General features: G+C 38.0%; 1 protein-coding gene across 1 annotated transcript; it reads right to left on the reverse strand.

Annotated features, from left to right (window-relative positions):
• Positions 1 to 419: 419 nt before the first annotated feature.
• RGS13 (regulator of G protein signaling 13) lies at positions 420 to 19,385 on the reverse strand. Its single transcript, XM_032591788.1, has 4 exons — positions 19,304 to 19,385; positions 15,606 to 15,667; positions 1,837 to 2,003; positions 420 to 685 (listed from the first exon to the last, which is right to left on the reverse strand). Exons 1-4 carry the CDS (start codon positions 19,366 to 19,368, stop codon positions 503 to 505), a joined length of 477 nt encoding a protein of 158 aa, XP_032447679.1. The 5' UTR covers positions 19,369 to 19,385; the 3' UTR covers positions 420 to 502.
• Between the last annotated feature and the right edge of the window lie 1,976 nt (positions 19,386 to 21,361).

The following is a 21,361-nucleotide window of genomic DNA, read 5'->3' on the forward strand; positions in this document are numbered from 1 at the left end:
ACCATTGACTGTCTTCAAATACCAAGTTTGTCTACTGATTAGTTAACACAAACACTCCATCTATGGAGTGCACTCATGCCAGAGACAACTCATATAGCTACAATTTCTAAAGAACTGATCTATGCATTATGCGAGCAAAATTTTATTAATAAGAAAACATCCACTTGTTGACTACTACAGTAAAAACTTTCTAATATTGGTGTAATGAAGACCTTCCTTCTCCTCATATGTTAACTGAGCTACATAGGCATGCCATAAATTATGTTATTCATATTGTAACTCTTCTGGACCCCATCCCTTTGGGGATCTGTTTTTTTTTTTTTTTTTAGAATTAGAAGAAATTAATTTATAGTTTTTTTTTTTTCTATTTCATTCCTATTCTACTTCTGATTGTGTCTGTGTGTGTGTGTGTGTGTGTGTGTGTGTGTGTGTGTGTGTGAATTAAGAAAACAAAGCCAGTACTTTCAATACACCATCTTCAATTTAAACTTTTGAGTAGTAGTTAGGAATTGTTGGGCTGAATAGTCTTCAAAAGGTTCTGGTACATTTCTGACTTTAGAAACCTGGGATACGAGTCCCTTTCCATGTGCATATACACTATCTTTTGAGCCTCTTCAAAACACGTTTGAGTGGGTTCTTGAATATTCCTGATGATAGTCTCTCTTGTTGAACTGTCAATGTTAATCTGAAAAGTGAAATTACACGTACAGCATAAGTAGGTATAATTGAAGACAGAAACTATAATGGAAAGGTTTAATTTATTCCCCACTCTCCTTTTTTTTTTCCCTTAGTGGAATAGGGTAATTTTGTCTCAAGTTTCATAGGTATCTAAAACGACTTATAAGAGACAAACTTTGCTTTTTTTTTTTTTAAACTAAACACCCACCTCCATATCCCAGTTTGAAAAAACAAGACAAAACAAAAAAGCCCAAGACCAGGGAAATCTCAGTAACCATTGCTTACTTAAGCAGATGCAAGTGGTCTGTTAGTGGAGTCTACAAACAAGGAAGTTTATGAGATGAATATCTCTTTTAAGGAAAAGGGAAGTCTGTACTATTTTAAAGTTTATCTTAGTAGTCATGAATGTTGTTCACTGAATATGCCGTGAAATGGGAAGAGAGTGAAGAGAAGTGGAGAAATAGAGAAGTGGTTATTTCAATAAACCAAGTGATTTCCAGACAAGAGTTTTGAGGAACAAGATGATAATGTAGGACTGTCCTGCGTGATAGGAATCTCATATATCATAGCCTACCCTTATCTCCTTGACAAGAGTTTTCATTCCTTATTCTCTCTCTACCAGAAGGGGTCTTAGCACGTCATTCGCTCATGGCGTTATTTCTTCAGGCAGTTGTTAAGTGACCGGCGGTGGCGTCAGTGTGAATGTTTGCTGGATTTGCCGGTTTGGAACTGAGGTGAGCAGTGAGCTTTGGTGCCGTGGTGCAGACTCTTCCCAACACTACTGGGCTTGTCAACACGCCCATTTATGGTATCTGTAGTTCCTTCTAGCAAAGTCAATTCTTCTTACAAGGACTTCTTTTTTTAAAAAAGAAACTTTCCAAGGAATTAAGATAATTTAATGACAAGAGGCTCTGGAGCCAGACAGGCCTAACTTTGAATCCTAACTTTCACTTAACTGATATGTGATACTGAACAAGGTAATTAGTTTCTCAGATTCTCAGGCTTCTTATCTGTAAAATAAGATTAACAATACTGATTTTGTAGCTTAATAGGAGGTACTGGATCTAAAGAGCCTGGCGCATATGTGTGCTTGACAGATATTAGCATCCTTCCCTGGGATGTACTGATTTCCATTAGCCATCATTGTCATGTAGTTACCTCTCTAGGGGACTGTGGCCGGATGTAAATCTTATAAAGCTTTTTTGCCCTAGAAATTCTGCTCCATCGTGAGGCAATTTTCTTATAGGTTTCACATGCCATCCAGAATTTAATATTCTCATCACTGTGCTCCATTTTTAAGTATGCTGCATAGACTACTGGACCATCTAAAAGTAATGGAGAAATTAGTTTATTTTTGGGGGTCAAATCATCAAAAAATCTGAACAACATTTAATGCAGATTAAAACTAAAGTTTAAATCAAAGCTCCAAATTATTTAACAAGTGAGTATTATATAATGACACACACAAATGCACACACACACATCACACCTTAGATCTATAAATCTGAAGCATGTTTTGACAATGCCAGTCAGTGGTGTGGTTACCCCTTCGTTCTTTTATTCTGAGTCACTCAGGAGAATGTCTACTGATGTGGGTAGGTCTAGGATAGAAGAGGTCACAAGGACCCAGAAAGAAGACTTAAGTTGCATCAGTGGACAGAGCTCTGATCATGAAACTGAAACAAAAAAATCTAAGCCCTCAAAGCCAAACTGGAGGGTCAGAGCAAGGTTTAGAATCTCAACAGGCAGGTCAAGGTTGAAAGAAAAATACCCAAGTCATGTAGGAGTAATAAATTGATCAAGTTGTACATCCTGGGGTGTTTCTCAATATCCAATCTGAGCAGGAGAACACAGATGGATGAAAAGTTCAACTTTATATTCATACATTATATTTCAAACTAGAAATGAAGGACCAGGCAAAGAATGGAATTCAGATGGGGCATTGGAAACTATCTCAAAATCAAGAGCAGGACAATGGGTATGTGCAGCACAGTCATCAAATGACATTTGATGCCAGAGATGTTTATTCTTAGTTTTTGTCTTAAACTGCATTTCTGGACTGAGTGGCTAATGACATGCATGTGGAAGGAGCTTTTCTGATTGAGGCTCTATTTTGTAGGAGCTAGTGTTTGAAGAAGAGGGTTAGACAAGCTCTCACAAATCTGACACATTAATATGAATCTTTGGGAGGACCAAGTACTCTCAGTATCGAAGATGAACACTCTCAGAACTTCATTGGTGACTAGGAAGTCTCTTGGCATATCTGAGAAATTGAATTTCTAAATGATGAAATGACATAGCTTTTAATTGACAGTAAGAGAAATGTGTGTGTAGGCACATTGAATATGTGACCAAATATAGAATTTTGATTAAAAATATTTTATCAGTATTATTAACTGTTACAAGAAATAATGGTAATCAGATGGAATAGCAATGTAAAATCAGATTTTCCTGGATCTTCATGTAAGAGATTGGATTGAATTTTCTAGCACTAGAAAGCCTTGACTCCTTGGCTTCTACTTGGCTCTGTTGGCAGTAATACAAAAATAAAGATAACAATTAAGATATTTTTATTCAAGAGATAAACTCAAATAGAGGCAGATCCCTTCTAAGGAGGATTAGGGTTGGGAAAAACTGGTAATCTGCAAGAAGTGTGCCATTTTAGTAATACACAAAATTAGAGCATGTCTCATTATTATCATGTAAGTGAAGCCTCCATGACATTGAGTGGGAAAGGGTTTGAAAGGAACATCACTTGAGTTGAGAGGACAGATGAAATGGGGGTAGAGCGTGTATAAAACTGTAACATAGGAAGTAATATGGATTAGATACTTCTACCCAATGGGGGAATATATTTTATCTTAGATTTCAAACAAGAAGTTTATTTTCACACCAAACTAACTTTAAGATGTGCCTTGTCTCATCACAGACACAAAGCTGAGGTCAGAACCAATACCTGTAGCAGTTGGAGCTCCTGTTGGAGAAACAGCTGAATGGAAAGGCAAACCAAAAACAAACAAAACAAAACAACAACAACAACGACAACAAAAAACAAATCAAAACAGAAAGGTATTTCTGGCTTAATAAGCCAGACTTAAAGCTGGCTTAAAGTCTGGATATTGTACTTAGTACTTTGTACTTAGTAGAATTTTGAGTGTGTACCTCATTAGGGACAGAAAATAAGTCCTAAAATAAAGAAATGAGCTATGGAACAGGGAAAAAATGAGATACCAGATAAAATCTGTAGATCCTGGAATGATAGGTGCCAGGTACTCGGATGGGTGAGTGCATGGGTGAGTGGGGACTAGGGAGATGACTTGGAAACCAATATTAGAGTCTGTGTTATAGTATTCTGAATTTGTGTTTATGTTTAGCTTAAATGTATAGTAAAATATTTAGAGATTCTCATTTCAGAACCTGCCGGCATCTGTATGGCCTTCTCTAATTTCTCTCCTGATTGCAAGTGGAGGAAGGATCTTTTCGGGCTGGCCAAATGATTCAACAATTCTCCATATACTCAAGTCCTTTGCTAATGAGGCCATCCATGTTTTGCAATTTGTATTTTATATAGATATTTGATAATATGGTAGATTGTAGTATTGATCTTAGTTACTCCCTGCCATTCTCATAGGAGGATTATACTTTTATGTCCCATTTATATCAGCCTTGCCCATTGGATTTGTTTTACCCAATGAAATACATGCAAATTGCCATACGCAGGTGTAAGCAAAAGGCTTTAAGCAGAAGTTTCAAGCAGGTGGCCTGCTGTTGAGCTTTCAAACGGCCATGCAAAAAGTACATTCTGGAAAAGACCTGCTTCTTTTGCCTGAAGGCCAGAATGAAGACATAGAATGGAGGTGGAGCTGAACTCAGTCACTGTGTGGCACAAACAAGAAATGAATGTTTCTTATAAATAAATTAGTGGGATTTTAATGTCGTGTTTTTCTGCATCATAACCTGACCTGGACCTGAAAGCAGACATGGACCGTTTGAACTTATCTGATATTTCACGTAACATTCTGGTGTGTAGAATAAGTAAACTCACATGGCTGATGTGTTTCACAGAATTTTTATAAGTTAACCAAGGCAAGCAGCTGAAAGCGCATTTGTATAACGGTGTTCCAGGAATCTGAGTAATTATTAAAGTTGGAACTGAATTGCTCAATTTAGAACTTCTAATGACTCATACAACAAGTGAATTTAAAGGTAGAAAAGCCTTTTCCAAATTAGGCCGTGTAGCCCAAAGTAGCCCATTCTGAAGTTGTAAATGATTCTCCTTCCTGAGCATTAAAGAGACGGTGACTCTGTTGGCACAGAGTGAATAAAGATAAACAACAGAATTGCTCATTAAGTTGAGAGGATGGAAAAAGTAGGTTTATGTCATACATAGTGTATGCTTTTCCCTTAAGAATGAGAGTGATGCTTTTGGGACTCTGTAGCTTGTTGTTTTTTTTTTTTTTAAACCAGTCATGGAAATTAGTATTTTCTATGACACACAAGGTGACACATGTCAGTTTCTTGATGTGGAAGGGAAACGTGGCATTCCTCTTGGCTGAGTCAGAGCAGTGGCCCATCTGTTCCAGGATTGTTTTCTGCAAGGGGAAAAAGCTTACACCATGAAATAAATCCTAAAATCGTGCTATGCAGCAGTCTTTCATCAGAAATGTGCCTAAAACGATTTTACATCTAGTTTATTTTCAATCTGTACCACTTGGGATAATAAATTCTATAACTGTACTAGCTTCTTCCTGAAGTTTGAAAGTAAATCTGCTTTATTGAGTTTCTCTAGTTTCGCTTCTGTGATATTAATCCTTTATGATTTTTCTCTCTTATAAATGTAACTTAAAGTACTATAAGTCGTTTTTAAATACAGAGAACCTCTAAAAAAGATAATAATGATTGTTGACGATTTGATATATTTTCTTTATTCTTTCAGTCCTTTGTTAATGTTTAACTTTCTATCTAACTAGAATTCATTTGTCTATACAAACACAGATACACATGCAAATTACTGGCATTATAATGTGAAAGCAATTCTGTCTCACTCATTCATACTTAATATGTAGAAACAGTTTTTATAAAATTTTTTTTAATATTTATTTTTGAGAGAGAGCGAGCGCGCGCGAGAGTGGGGGAGGGGCAGAGAGAGGGGGAGACACAGAATCTGAAGCAGGCTCCAGGCTCTGAGCTGTCAACACAGATCCAGTCGCGGAGCTCGAACCCATGAACCATGAGATCATGACCTGAGCCGAAGTCGGATGCTTAACCGACTGAGCTGCCCAGAAATGTGCCCCAGAAACATTTTCTCCTTTTTATTTTCAAGGGTCACATAGTAGTCCATTGCAAGACAACTCTATATTATATTAGGCTACCCTACTATTGTTGAATATTTATATTGTTTCCCATTTTTTGTTATAAATTATTTTACATTGAATATTTGGTGTGTAAATCTTTGCATCAGTAATACTTTTATTATAATGAATTTAAAAGAGTGGAATTCCTAGATTATTGGATGTAATGTTTTTGGAAACTCTTGACATCTATTGTAAAGTTGCTTTTAGAAAGATTTCATTAGTTCTCATTACTAACAGCAGTGTGAAAGTGTCTGCTTACTCCATCCTTTCCAATCTGATGGGGTAAAACCAGTGACTTGTAACTGTTTAGTTTGCACTTTTAAAATATTAATGCCTAAACATTTTTTCTTTCCTACTGAATTTCAAATCTTTTGGAATTTTTTTTTTTTGCATTGTTAGTCTTTTTGGAATTTTTCAGACTTCTTCGTATATTAAAGAAGCTATCTGTTATATTTATTATGTTATCTTCTGTTCTCTTTTTACAGATTATTTTTTAATGATTTTTGAGAAATATCTGTAAGCCACCTAATCTGAAAAAGCCTCAGTTCATCTACCTGACCTGCTTTCAATCTGTTTTGCACTTTTATCAGAGAAAAATCTCTAAGGCAAAAATATGGCCACAACCCTTTATTTATAACCTTTCAACCTTTTCCCATTGCCCTAATTAAAAAAAAAAAAGCCGGACTTTGGCAGTGGCTACAGAGCCCATTAGGATACAGTGCTCCCTACCTCTCTATCCTCTTCCCTTGTCACTTCTGGAAATAGTCTTTGTTTGAGCCTTGCTCCTGGCCAAGCAGTGTGCGACCCCCACGCTGTTGTATATGCAGTTCCCTCCTGTGTGGTAGGCTTTGTACTAGGATCTAAGACTCAGGTTAAATATCTGTTTCTGGAAAAATTTCTCTGGAACAACCTCCTTCTCCCCATCTAGGTAAGTGCTTCCTGTCAGCTGACAAATAGCACCTAGTCTACAATTATTTTAATGATAGTTCCCTCTCACCCCATACCACAGTGTGTTGTATCTACTGATTTACTTTGATTACTCTCCTACTCACAGGCAAACACTTTGATAACTAGGACCCCAGTTCCACCTTCCTATGCCCAGTGCCTATGCACTGCCTGATGGACAGCAGGTACTGACTAAAAAAGGTTTGTCAGTTCAGGCTTTCAGATTCCTCGTGCTTCTATGTTTTCAAGTGAATCTCCATACGTTTTGAAAAGTGAAGAAGCGTGCCCTAATTGTTAGCATCCAGGAAGCACCAAGGACCAGAGGATTATACCTGGCATGTTGTTACTTTTTTTTTTTTTTTTTTTTTTTGGACAGGGAGACAAACATGCACTAATTGAACAGTGGTGTCTATAAAAGGCCAGGTTTTGTTGTTTTGTTTTTCTTCCTGCAAGGTGAACAAGTGCATGAGAAGTTAGAGAAGAGAAACAGTACCGAGGGAAGGGGCTGTGGCCTGGCCGTGCAGGGAATGTGAGGGCTGCTGACGGGAGCCATGGCAACAGCAGTGGTTAGCAAAGGGTAGAATAAATGATAGTGTAGGAGGCTGTTGATGCACAGTGAGCAGTACAGAATCTGTCACAGAGGAAGTGAGCTGAAGGAGGGGCTCTGCCTTAGAGATCAGGATGTACGTGATGGGACAGCAATATCCATTAGTAGCTTCTAATGCCTGCTTTGTGTCAGGATGAGGATGCACCGGCCAGTGTAAATCAGAGCAGTCTTCATTGCCTTTAGCAGTAAAATAATCCCATAGTATCCAACCTGGCGTTTCCGAGGCTGTTGGCAGGTGGTTGTGATAACTGAGAAAGGGAGGAAAGTACACCATACACTGAAGGTTGATTTTGACCAAAATTAATAGTGATGCCAACTCTGTGACTCAGAACACCTGCTTATTTAGAATGGCTGAACTCTATGTCTGGTCTGGAGCAAACTGAAGAGGCCATAGAAAAATATGTAACTGGGCTTTCGCACTTGAAATCATCTCTGCAGATTTTAAGTGGTCACTCAACATGACCCAGTCATCCTACCACCCTTCCATGGTAGGGTGATGGTTTATAGATAAACCATGGTTTATAGATAAAATATCTCTCAAGAACACATCTATCTATGTTGCTCATGGTACTATACCATTGATTGCACTGTGAATACTAAGTTTGTTTGCTAATTAAAGTTATTCTGAGCACTCCATCTATAGAGTAAACTCATGTGAGAGACAACTTATATAGCTACAATTTTTAAATTGGTTCTTTAACTCTCCAGAAGCTATTTCATATCGTCTTTTTTTTAATTTTTTTAAATGTTTTTATTTATTTTTGAGACAGAGAGAGACAGAGCATGAGCAGGGGAGGGGCAGAGAGAGGGAGACAGAATCTGAAGCAGGCTTCAGGCTCTGAGCTGTCAGCACAGAGCCCGATGCAGGGCTCGATCTCACAGACTGTGAGATCATGACCTGAGCTGAAGTCGGACACTCAACCGACTGAGCCACCCAGGCGCCCCTCTTCTTCCTTTTTAAGGTCCCAGCACATCTCTCCTCAGCTGTCTGCTGATGACCTTGCCTCAGTCTTCACTGAGAACACTGATTTATTCATGCAGAGATTCCCTCATTTTCTCTCTACCAAATCAACCGACCTACCTCTACTGGTACATGTCCTTTCTAACTTTCCTTCTGATAGGAAAACAATATCCAAACAGTTCTTTTTTGTCTTCTACCTAATTATGCTTTCTCCATGGCTTTGCATTTCTCTGTTGCTCTTAAAATTGTCTCCACTGTCTTCCCTGTCATCACTTTCTTCCTCTCTGATGGTTGCCATCATCCACAATGATGCTGCTGTATTTCCCAAATAAAATCAACAAGGTCTGTTGCCTATATTTCCAATATTGACCTCATGACTCTTTCTAGCTGCTACTCTTTTCTCTGTTGACCTTCATCTCAAAACTTATGTAAATAATCCCCTACATCCTCGGCCTTGCTTCCTCTTGTCCTATCCATCCCCATGCCTCTGCAACTGTTCCTCCCAAGGCACCATTGGCTTTCATATTGCCATATCCAATGGTCACTGCTCTTTCATCATATTACCTGACTTCTCAGCAGTCTCTGACCACAGTTCACAGCTCCCTTCCTGAAACATGCTCTTTTTGGCCTTTCATGATGATGTACTGTTTGGTCACCCTTAACTCACCTGATGATGTTTTTCCATTTCCTTTGCTGACTCTTCCTCTTCTCTGGATTTAGAAATATTAGTGTCCACCTAAGCTCCATCTCTGGATCTCTCCTCTCCTCTCTCTGAACTCTCCTGCTAAGTAATCTCATAGTCCCATGGCTTTGATTAGAGTTTATATATTAAGTACTCTTGGCTTTGTCTTCCCCACTGACTTCTGGTCTTATGTGGTTTATTTCAATAGCCTTCCAACTGGTCTTTATGCTTCTTTTTTTCAGAAGAGAACCGGAGGATACGTTGACTCTTGTTATTCTTCAGTTTAAAGCCACTCATGTGGCCAATAAGGCTCTATACTCTTGCCATGTTGAACTTCTTTAGTTATTTGAAGACACTAACCTCAGTCACATCTCAGGGTCTTTTGAACATGGCTTTCCTTTGTGTGGGCCACTGTGCCCCCCAGATCCCAGCCTGACTGCTCATCAGCTTGATGATACTTCTCATCATTCAGCAATTGGCTCAAATTTTGTGCCTCCTGACAGTTCTCCTCTAATTATCCAATTGAACTACCCTCTCATACTTGCCTTTCTTTGTTATACCACTTGGTTTTTATTTTGTTCAAAGCATTTAACACTTACTGGAATGAATGTTTTCATTAATTTATTTGCTTGTTTGTCTATCTCCTCCCTCTAGAGGGAGCACATGAGCTGAGCACAATGACCTTACAGGTCTTTTTCACCTCTGTCTCAGCGCTTGGTAGGATTGCCAGACACTTGGAAGCATTGAATGAATCATCCAAAGAAGTTAGTTGCAGTTTTAGTGATTTCTTTTAATTTATATTAAACATAGTTTACTCAAATATCAATGAGCAACCTCTACCTTCACCTTTTGAGGTTTAGCAGATATGCATATCTGTTGTTTTTTCTGGTACCATTTGTTGTCATTTTAATTAAAAGGAAAACTGATCAGTCAAAATTTTGATTTGATTATTTTTCACTCTTGACTCTTTCCAGTTTGTAGAGCCTTTGGGTTTTAGGTGATTGTCGGTCCCCTTGTCATTGCAAAAGCATATTTCTGTATCTTTTCTAGTTCTACCAGATTTAGCCATCAGAACTACAGATTTCTACTAGGTTTAGTTATCAGATATATTCACAGGATTTTCTTTCTATTTTTCATCTTGGTGATGCCCAACATTCTGATGATGTTTGAGGCACAGTGTCTATTTTGGGTCAATATAATTTAAGAAAACAAATTTTGTGATTCTCAGATACTTTTGTCAACAGGTCTGACAAATTTTTTTTCTGACCCATTAAATAACTTACTACTTTTATGTCCATTTGCAAATAATGTAACTCCTTCCTAAAAACTTGGGTGTTTGGAAACTTGGAGGACTTTTTTATCATCTGTAGACTTGGAAATTTCTGCTTAATTCATTATGGAGATTTTTTAATAAGACCATTTTTTTTTTACACTAAATCCTGAGGAGTCCTATGTACTGTATCTCTTCCTTCAAAGAAGCTTTTATCTATATTGGACTTACTTCTAAAATAGTTGACTATCTTTAACATACTGCCAGTCACACCTCCTCATCATTTTACAACAGTCTGAATCAAGTTCCAGCTCAAATTTGCCTCTTGTGAGAAGCTTTTCCCAAAGACCTGCCATTCCTTCTCATCTATCTTCACCTTTTAGCCCATACATAGTAGGTTTGTGCTAGGCGACCTATATTTCTAGATTCCCTTTGTTACAGTGATTCACAAATATATGGTGCACATATATTTTATCTATCCTTATCTGTGCCTTCATGAAAGCACTTCCCAGGGTGCCTGGGTGGCTCAATTGGTTAAGTGGCTACTTTGGTGCAGGTCATGATCTTAAAGCTCTTGGGTTCAAGCCCCACATTGGGCTCTGTGCTGATAGCTCAAGGCCTGGAGCCTGCTTCAGATTCTGTGTCTCCCCCTCTCTCTCTACCCCTACCCCACTCATGCTCTGTCTCTCTCTCTCTCTCTCTCTCTCTCACTCAAAATAAATGAACATTTAAAAAAATTTAAATAATAAAAAAAAGAAAGCACTTCCACTGTCCTTCTGTCATACATAGTAGGAACTCAATAAATACTTAATTGCTCAGAGATCACACTCCATAATGTATGCTAAAACTCAAAGCAGTTTGCTCTTGGCAGTTTTTTTAGCCCTCAAGATTCTCAGCCTTTTACATAGGGCACTTCATAAGCACACATTTTACTATCACAAGTCGTACGTATTTTAGATGCTGGTCTTCTATGAGGCTGTCCTAACTGGACCTTGCAAGTAATTTTATGTCAAAGAAAGGTGGGTGTATGTTTTTCTTTCTGGATTTAGAGCTTCCTTCTGCTTGTTGAATGTAACAATAGACTCTTCAAGGGAAAGATATAGCTTCATAAAACCATTTTTACTCTGGAAGCAAAAACCAAAAACCAAAAACCAAACCAAACCCTGACAATCAGTCTTTAGCGAAAAATTTGCCAAAGGTCATTATTTTTAAAAAGTGTGTATATGTGCTAACTAATTTGGATGTAAATTAAAAAAATAAAATTAAAAAAATTAAAAAAAATATGTGTTTGCCTTGCCTTTAAAATGCCATTCGGGCTGTTCCTAGAAGTTGTTTCCATCACCATTTTCTACTTTAACTCAATGTGCTATAAATAGCAGGCTTCCCTGTTTTCTTCTGGGAGATTTTCAGTCTTTGGTAAAAAAAAAAATCTACCTTTTTTTCTGTGTTATTTCACGTGGTAGATGGGCACAGGGAATTTTGTTTTTTTCAAGCACATTGCCTGGTACCTAAGTGCTTAAGATTTACTAAATGGATATTGAGCACACGTACTGTTTTTAAAAAATTAACTTGTTTGCCAATTAATGTATCATTAAACAATATCTAGATTACTAGAGTTCTTAATTTCTTTTTTTTTTACTTTTTTTTAACGTTTATTTATTTTTGAGACAGAGAGAAACAGAGCATGAACGGGGGAGGGTCAGAGAGAGGGAGACACAGAATCTGAAACAGGCTCCAGGCTCTGAGCTGTCAGCACAGAGCTCGACGCGGGGCTCGGGCTCATGGACCGCGAGATCATGGCCTGAGCTGAAGTCAGCCGCTTAACCGACTGAGCCATCCAGGCGCCCCTAGAGTTCTTAATTTCTAACTAAGGTCTTAATTTTACCAGGGTTCTGCCCTAAACTGATGCTTTTCTTGGATCCTCTCTCCCCATGAAGAAGTTGATTTAATTCAGTGTTGTGATGACTATTACTTAATGACTGTCCAGCAAACGTGGGTTAAACCAATTCCTGTTCATCTATTGGGACTACACTTAATACATTTCCTTCCTAAGTGGGTTTCTGACTACATGTTCTTAGAAACAATCTTTTAATCTATGTAGAAAGAGGCATCTACATATCTTAGCTAGAGAACACATTTTACCAGTGTCCTTGGTTAATGTAAACACACTTTATTTTCTGGCATTTAATGTCTGTTTTTTTAGTTTTATCTTTCTGATTGGATGGTCCATAGAATGAATTGTTTTATCATCTTTTTTATTATGTGATTATTAAATTTTTACATGAATTTCACAGTAATTAGATTGCTCTTAAGATTCTTATCCTGCTTTTGCTGGTTTTTATAAAAAGCAGTGTGCTATCTTCCTATCCTCATCTTTTCTGTAAACTTTGCTTATTTTCATGACACTAGATGTCGAAGTAGCTAGTTCTAGCGAGGCTCTCCTTTGAGATCATTACCGAACAATTAACTTTATTTACTTTGTCTATGAGGGCTCCAGGACTGGCACAGAAACTTTTACATAATGTGGCTTAATACATTTTGATATTTTCTTACTAGTATTTGTCTTGTATTTACTCATTGAACACTTATTGGATGCCCATTAGATACAAAGCACATTATTTTTAGTCTCTGGGATGGGAGATGAAAGGTGAATGCGTCTTGATCTGTGCTCTCAGGGAATTTAAGATCTACTGAGAAAGTGCGGAAAAAAACCCAATACACCAAATAGCTGTACTAAGAAGAAGAATAAATAATGATACTAATGGAAGAGAGAAGGCAAGTATTTCTAAGAAGTTTCATGGAAAAGGTGGAAGTTGAATTTTACTACCCAAGATGTGTGGATAACAGAGTAGACAGGACTTAGTGGGGGAAGCCTGGAACAGGTGTGTTGCCGGTGTAGCCAACGGAACAACGGTCACCCTGGCCGACAGGTGTGTTATGTGAAGGGGCAGAGCTTTGGCTAAATCGTGAAAAGTGCACTGAGTTTGGGTGTAGAGAGTCTTGAATGCCAAGTTAGGGATTTTGAACTTCTTGGTAAGCCTCAGAGAAAAACGAATGGTATTCAGAGACATGCACCTTGTTACTAATAAAAAGAACTACCAATTATTGTGTGCCTAACCTGCTCAGCCATTAAGCTAGGTGTTTTATGTCTAACCTGAACAATAATGCTGAAAACATGGGTGATATTACTCTCATGTTACAGATGGAGAATTTGTTACTTCAAGAGAGAGATTAACCTGTGATATGGCAAAACAGGAATTACTGGGAGTTGAGACTGAAATCCAAATTCTTTAGCAGTGGATCAATCAATATAGCTGACTAAACATATGCCTTTGTCTCTTCCTCTCATCCCATTGTTCTAAAATTGACATATATATATATATATATATACACACACACACACACACGTATATGTATATATATATATAATGTTTATTTTTGAGAGAGAGAGAGAGAGAGAGAGAGAGAGAGCGAGCACAGGGGAGGAGCAGAGAGGGAGACACAGAATCTGAAGCAGACTCCAGGCTCTGAGCTGTCAGCACAGAGCCCAATTCAGGGCTCGAACTCACAAACCGCGAGATCATGACCTGACCTAAAGTCCAAAGCTTAACCTACTGAGCCATCCAGGCACCCTGCAAAAAATATATTTTTAAAAATTCACATGCTGGCAACTTGGATCACAAACTATGAGGAATACTTGAAAAGTAAAAGGCAGGGTTCACAAGTAGACCATAGTCTCAAATGCTTATTGGAAAGGCCTGTTATGATAGGTGGGAGTTCAGGTAGTGATCCAAGTCTGCAGGTGCTATGGAGGGGCCATGAAGTAATTGCCAGAATATCTGATGAAGGTGTTCCTGTAGGAGGAGCCAGGGGTCTACACCTCCCCTAATTGCCCTCTGGGTCAGACAGTGATAGTTGTCTCCATATCAAGAGGGGCCCTTGTGCAGAGAGAGCAGGAAGTGCCCCAGAAACATGGTCACCCCCAGGAGTAACAGGAAGTACTTTACCCAGAGTTACCACCTGCATATCTCATCAATTGAACCATCAAGTAGCATAGCTAAGTCCCCTTCCATAGTCAATAGGTATAAACAGATGAAATATTCACACAGAGGCTGATAAGGAATCTCAAATAAAAAGAGATGTATAGGCAAAAGTTAGCAACCATTTGATGGGAACAAACTCCATTAAAAAAGATCAAATTCAGCAAACAAGAGAATTTTCTTTGATGGGGCGCCTGGGTGGCTCAGTCAGTTGAGTGTCTGACTTCGGCTTGGGTCATGATCTCACGGTTTGTGGGTTCGAGCCCCGCATCGGGCTCTGTGCTGACAGCTTGGAGCCTGGAGCCTGCTTTGGATTCTTTGTCTTCTTCTCTCTCTGCCCCATCCCCATTAGCACTCGGTCTCTCTCTCAAAGAAAAATAAACATTAAAAAAAAAAAGAATTTTCTTTGAGTACTTACAATATTTTTTCCTGTACCTGTCTTCTGATATTTATCATTTTCTACAACTTCCCAATTTTGTACCCAAATACAGTTGACTGCTCCCATGAATACAAATGCTTCTCATTTCTTGCATTGAGCCTATGACTCTGTCTCCCTAATATCCATTGTTGTTAGCTTTCATTTATACCATCTGAATGTTGATACTTATACACAACTATATGTAGACTTATATAAAGTCCCACTGAAATCAGACACTGATAAAGTTGAAAACTAACTCTGAGGAATTTTAGAACATCAAGACTCAAAATTTATTCTTACTTTTGAAGGCACTAAGAGCAGCAAATTTTTGAGTTTTCTAAAATTCTAACTTTAGAAGGCTATGATAAGACAGTATATTTCAGTATGTGTTACGATTTAGACATATTTTCCAAGGGATTTTACACATACACTTGTGAAGACTAAATATTCACAGTGACTAATCTTGTTTTAATTAACAGCAAAGAAAATAATAGTGGTTGACACGACAAACTATTTTCAGGTTTTCTTTTTGTGACTGGGGCAGCTGCCATTCTGAAGGCTGTGAGAAGAGCTGCATACGTTCATCACCTAGGGCCACTTTTTTCTCTTAGGAATGAAACTGGTTATTCAAACATATACATCATACTCACATTTCGTAGCCATCAACTTTTCAAAAGACTGGGCCCACTGTAACACTTCCTCCAATGTAATGCTTTGAAAAGAAACAAAAGGTGCTCATTGCATCAAAATATTCTCAAGGTTTTGCTGAATTAAATAGAAATATATGATCCTGAAAATAATGCCACAATATAGCTATACTGTATTTGTATGTGTTTTTTTAAAATTTTTTAATGTTTATTTATTTTTGAGAGACAGAGCCTGAGTGGGGGGAGGGTAGAGAGAGAGAGGGAGACACAGAATCCCAAGAAGGCTCCAGGCTCTGAGCTGTCAGCACAGAGCCCAACGTGGGGCTCTAACCCACGAACTCTGAGATCGTGACCTGAGCTGAAGTCAGATGCTTAACCGACTGAGCCACCCAGGCGCCCCATATTTGTATGTGATTTTAAAAGGAAATTTATCTTTCTGTGATCTTTTACATTTTATTTTTACTTTCTAAATTGTTAAAATTAAACAAAATTATGAAAGTAATGTAAATTTGAAAATATGATAAATTTTTACACGATAATGATCGATAGCACCCTTAGTCCTGTAATTTACCTATTCCTGAATTACTACTATTAATATTTTTGATTTCTTTTTAGTGTTTTTGTTATGTGTGTGTTAGTGTGTTTTAACCAAGAAGTAGCCATACTCTGAGTGTGTGTTTGTGTGTGTGCATACTTTGTGAGTGTGTACATATATATGTATATATTATTTTTAATAAGTTTTTATATGTTATCACAATTGTCTTAATAACCACTTATTATGTTATAACTTATAATTATAGATTTATAATCACTGCTAGTCACCGAGGAGTGTTGAGTATTCCACAAGGCAGCATTCTATAGTTTACATATTCTCAATGAGCATTTTGATTATTTCTCACTTTTTAGCATAAAAACTTGTGATTAAGGCTTGCTATGATCAAATAAGGTAATTGTTGAGGGAATTCACAGAAGTAGAATTAAAGTGGGTCAAAAATGCACATTTTTAAGGTTCTTGGTGTAAGTTGCCAAATTGCATTTGGGTTTGTATTGTGTGCTGCTGTCACCAGCAATGTGTTTGCCATTTAGACTCTTCACATCTTGGATTCATCCACAAAGCTTCTTTGCATGCATTCATAGAATAAAGTTATTAACTCTATATCTACTTGATGTAGGTATTTTCTCTATTTGCTATAATTTTTTTTACGTGTTGAAGGTTTGAATTTTTAGTACTGCGAATAATATGTAAATAAACAGTATAAGAAACCATTTACAATTTCAAAAATATATGTGAAAGATATGGGTTTGAAGCTTCATTTCTGTTCATTTTTTCTGGGCTTTGTGAGGTGAATTGGCAAGTGACTATGTATTCTTACATATAAATCATTTTATTTTCTCTCCTTTAAAATAATCATTGTGTTCACAGCCATTCAGTTTATGATTGTTTCAGTTTACAATGGTTCATTCTTATTTTTCCAGTTTTCAATAACATCATATAATCAGATAGCTCTAGATACAAGCAAACCCTGTCCATTGGCTACTTTTGGTATAGTTTGCTCAATAATTGGTTTTGAGGGAACAGCAATCAGCATTAGTAGGTACTTAACACAGCGAAGGAAGATTAGTTAAAGAGGTTAAAAAATGACCTAGAACATGGAAAAATATCAAGATCTTAAAAAGGTCAAGTATCTTTTGTTTTCTGCAAATTCAGATGGCTCTTGCCAGTTTTAGATGGACTATGTGCATCAGCACTGAGGCTTAACAGTATACTGCTGTAAAGATTGCTTAAAAAAAAAATATTTCCATGAAATGGTATCTGCCTCACTGTTCTTTTCTGTTATTAAGAACTTTAAAAACGGTAACCTCAGGTAACCTTTTCCATCCAGTAAAATGGTAAGTGCTAGGTAAGGTATGTGGCATGCCTCTCTGTCCCACCCATTCTCATTATATAGGAAAAAATAAAATGTACAACGTGAGTGAAGAGGCCATCATTGTCTTGGCTTAGCTTAAAATAAAGTGTTGGTACTTTGTTGGCTAGAGAATTCTTCTGCCTCTAAGATTCATGAGATTTAGGGAGATAGACCATGATTGGAATGGTTATGGTTGGTGTTAAAATTATGCAATGAGGGGTGCCTGGGTGGCTCAGTTGGTTAAGTGACCAACTCTTAATTTTGGTTTAGGTCATGGTCTCATGGTTCATGAGTTCGAGCCTCCATCAGGCTCTGCACTATCCTAGTGTGGAGGCTACTTGGGATTCTCTCTCTCTCTCCCTCTCTCTCTCTGCTTCTCCCATGTGCTCTCTCTCTGTCAGAACAAATAAACTTAAAAAACTGTGAAAATGAAATTTGGTTTTGGCTTAATCCCATTTGGCTTGTAATTTTTTCTGAGCATCTCACAAACTTCATGCTGTCCCATGGCTATTCAGCTGTCTGTATGCTAATAATTCTAAACACCTCTGTCTCCTCACCTACCTGGATTTCCTAATAAAAAACAGGGGAGTATTCTGAGACCTCATGTCATTATGGAAACAAGAATGGAGAGTGTTTGGAATCTGACAGTCCTAAATTCTAATTCCAGTGCTGCATTTAATAAATTTTGGTTTTACCTCAAATCTTTGAGCCCCTGCTTTATTATCTATAAAATGGGGATAATATCTATTTCTCAAAGCTATCTATCTGGAAAATTAAAGTAGTTCGTGAAAGTAAAGCACCTAGCAAGTGACTGTTATCTACCAGCTTGCCAGGAATGTGAATTCTCTTTCCTTGGTCTCTCCCTTCCCTGATGGGGGTGGGGGGTCTGCAAGGCAAGTAGAAAGACATGTGAGCCCAGATGGTGATACTCGATGGGAGTCACCAGCAGAAGAGAAGGAAGCTATTCCCAAATTAACCTGTTTCATCTTCCTCTTTGCACGTACCTGTTCAGTGTAGTAGCTTCACCTGGTTGTTTAAAATGCTGAGCTTTGGGCCTTATTGTCTCTTCCACCTACCACTGCAGCCTCCTCCCCACCTCACACAAATGCTTTTAAGTGTTTTGGGACATTTAGGTACTAGGGGGTGGAGCATGCATGCCAGGAGCTCTGACCTAGCAAGGGAGATGTGGCTACGACTGAGTATTCCAGAGTATTCCACGTGGACTAAAGTTAGGCACTCTGGTTAAACTCCTGGGAACCCTGAGGTGGAAACTCCAATCAAATGGTTTGTTAAACCCTCCTGAGGCATTCTGCTTTTTATTTCAACAGTCCCCGTTCCCATCCAAATAGCTACATTTTTTCTTTTGGCAAAATATCCAAGAGCCTCAGGAGCTTGGTAAGCATTTGGTTACCTCCCCAGTCTCACTTCTTCCAACTGGACATGAGGTTTCTGGCACTTTGTAGATGGAGGGTTTGAATCATGAAAACAATATTTTGAATAAAGAATCTCATTTTAACATAAACAATATAAAATGTTAGAAAAAGTCTCAGTATTTATTCATAATAGACACTGTAGAAACATTAAACTTGCTTAATTCTCAAGTGTAAACCATAACTAATGAAAATGAAACCTTAGTGTAATACATGATTGCTCTTCTGGTGGAATTACTCATGTGTAAATGCAAATTCTACATTCTGAACAAAATATATTAAATTAGCAGTTGAGTAAATGTACACCTATTTATCATGTGGTAAATATGCATTATGGTGGCCATAGAATTTAAATGCTACTTACTTTGACGGGAGCCTCTGAGATTCATCTCTGCAAGGCTTGCAAATCCAACAAGTCCGCCTGCTCATTTTTCTAAAGCAATACAGAAATATACTTAGTATAATTTAGTCATTTAAAATAATTATATGCTAGAGTCAATGTCTCAGGAATACCCAAAATTATAAATCATGAAAAAATAAGCATGGGTTTTTGAAATTAATGGAATACAGTCACTGGCGGGGGCAGAGAGAAGAGAGGAGAACAAAAAGACTCATCTCATAAATATTTTTTAGGAATATAGGTTCTTAGAGTTGTGACTTTAGAACCCATCTGGGCCACTTATTCATCATAATGGTGTTTAAAAAAATGCAGCTCACTGAGAAAGAGCTTCCCATTTAGGGCCCACTAACAACAAAGTCAACTCCCACATCTTCCCTTTTTTGGATAATTCTTAGTTTTAGAAAGAGCTCTCAATCTATTAAATAAGAATTTCCTTTTTTTTTGGTCATTAGCCATATAAAATAGTGTAAAAGGTTAAAAAAAAAACAAGCCTCCTTAGGGGTGAATTCTGAGAGGGGGGGTTGCTTACCTGGTTTTCCCCACTCTCAGCAGTGTGACCTTGGCTTTAAAATTCAGGTACTCAGCCCAATACTCAGCCTGTACTCAGCCCAGGCTTTATATAGCAATGTATGTCATAGAAGGTTTTCAACTTGGGACTTTGAAAACAACTCAAAAATTTAAGAATAATTAAATCTACAATTTATAATGAGAGCTGGAAATATTTTGCTAAACATATGCACACTTACATACAATGAATTATTAAGGATAACAGTGAGTTCTTATATCAATCTTTATTGACTCCTTCGAAACATCTGCTGAACATTTATTATGTGCAAAGATCCTGCCTTTTCCTCTTCCTGTCCTCACTAGCAAGCACTTAAAATCCATGTGATGGGGACTTTGAGACAGGAAGTCCAGGAGCCCATGAGTACACACAGGAGGAGAAGCTAACCAGCCTTGGTGGTGGTTAGAGATGACATTCCAGTAAACTAATAGCTGAGCTGGAACCTACAGGATGTGCAGGAATGTGCTGAGTGGAGGGGATGGGGAAGCTTGGGCAATGGGTTATGTCCTAATTGAGGAAATGAATGTAGTCATTACTTGAATATAGAATTTGGCAGGGAGAAAGTGGAGGGAAAAGGCTAGAGTTAAGACTGGACCAATAATCACATTCAAAAGTGCTTGTTGCCACAAGAAAGTGATGAGAGATAAAGTTGGAAGATAGGCAGAAGCTGGGCATGTTAGGTCATACACACGATCAGTTTCATAGTAAGACACTGGAAAATCATTGAAGGTTTTAAAATATTTGACAAGTTAACATTTGAAATTGGTTCTGTGAGTAGATTTGATTGTAATGGTGCAGAGGCGGAATCCAGAAGACTAGTTAAGGGGTGCCTGCAGGAGTGCAGGTGAGGATATTATAGGCTTAAATTAGGAAGGTGGCAGTAGAGATAGAGGGAAGAGGATAGATTTTAGATGGGGTAGAGGAGGAACTACCAGAACTTGATGTACTGGATATGGAAGGTGGGAGAAAGAAAGGAAACAAGTTCAGGTGAAAGATTTGACCTCAAGGTAGAGGTGGTAGTTTTTATAAAACACATAGAAGCCAAAAGAAAAAACAAGGTGGCCCAAGAAGAGAGTATGTACTGAGAAAAACAGATTTCCCAAGACAGGTGACTCAGAGACAGACTGAAAAAGGGAGCCTGTAGGAGGATAATCAGGGTAATGTGGTACCAAGACACCAAAGAATGAGTTATCAAAAAGCAAAGACTGGCCAATTGAGTGTTAAGAGCTGGGAAGAGATGAAGAGAACAAAGGACTGAAAACTATCCATCGATTTGCTAACAAGAAGGTTATCAAGAACCTTGGTGAGAAGGCTTTTGGCAGAACAGGGAGGGCAGCAGCAAGAGGGGAGAAAAAGCAAGAGGAAATGGAGACCTGGACAAATATAGGGCTACTTATACTTCCTCTCTCTCCTTCTCCCTCCCTCCATCCCTTCCTTTTTCCCTCCCTCTCTCCCTT

The sequence above is a fragment of the Lynx canadensis genome, chromosome F1, assembly GCF_007474595.2.
Source record: "Lynx canadensis isolate LIC74 chromosome F1, mLynCan4.pri.v2, whole genome shotgun sequence".
Classification (NCBI taxonomy): domain Eukaryota; kingdom Metazoa; phylum Chordata; class Mammalia; order Carnivora; family Felidae; genus Lynx; species Lynx canadensis.

What these genes read in the sequence shown, in the direction of transcription:
- RGS13 (XM_032591788.1), bottom strand. Translation starts at nt 19,368, where the DNA reads ATGAGCAGGCGGACTTGTTGGATTTGCAAGCCTTGCAGAGATGAATCT. An exon ending in TCTCAGAGGCTCCCGTCAAA is followed by an intron (nt 15,668 to 19,303) that starts GTAAGTAGCATT and finishes TTCTTTTCAAAG; the next exon opens with CATTACATTGGAGGAAGTGT. An exon ending in AAAGTTGATGGCTACGAAAT is followed by an intron (nt 2,004 to 15,605) that starts GTGAGTATGATG and finishes CATTACTTTTAG; the next exon opens with ATGGTCCAGTAGTCTATGCA.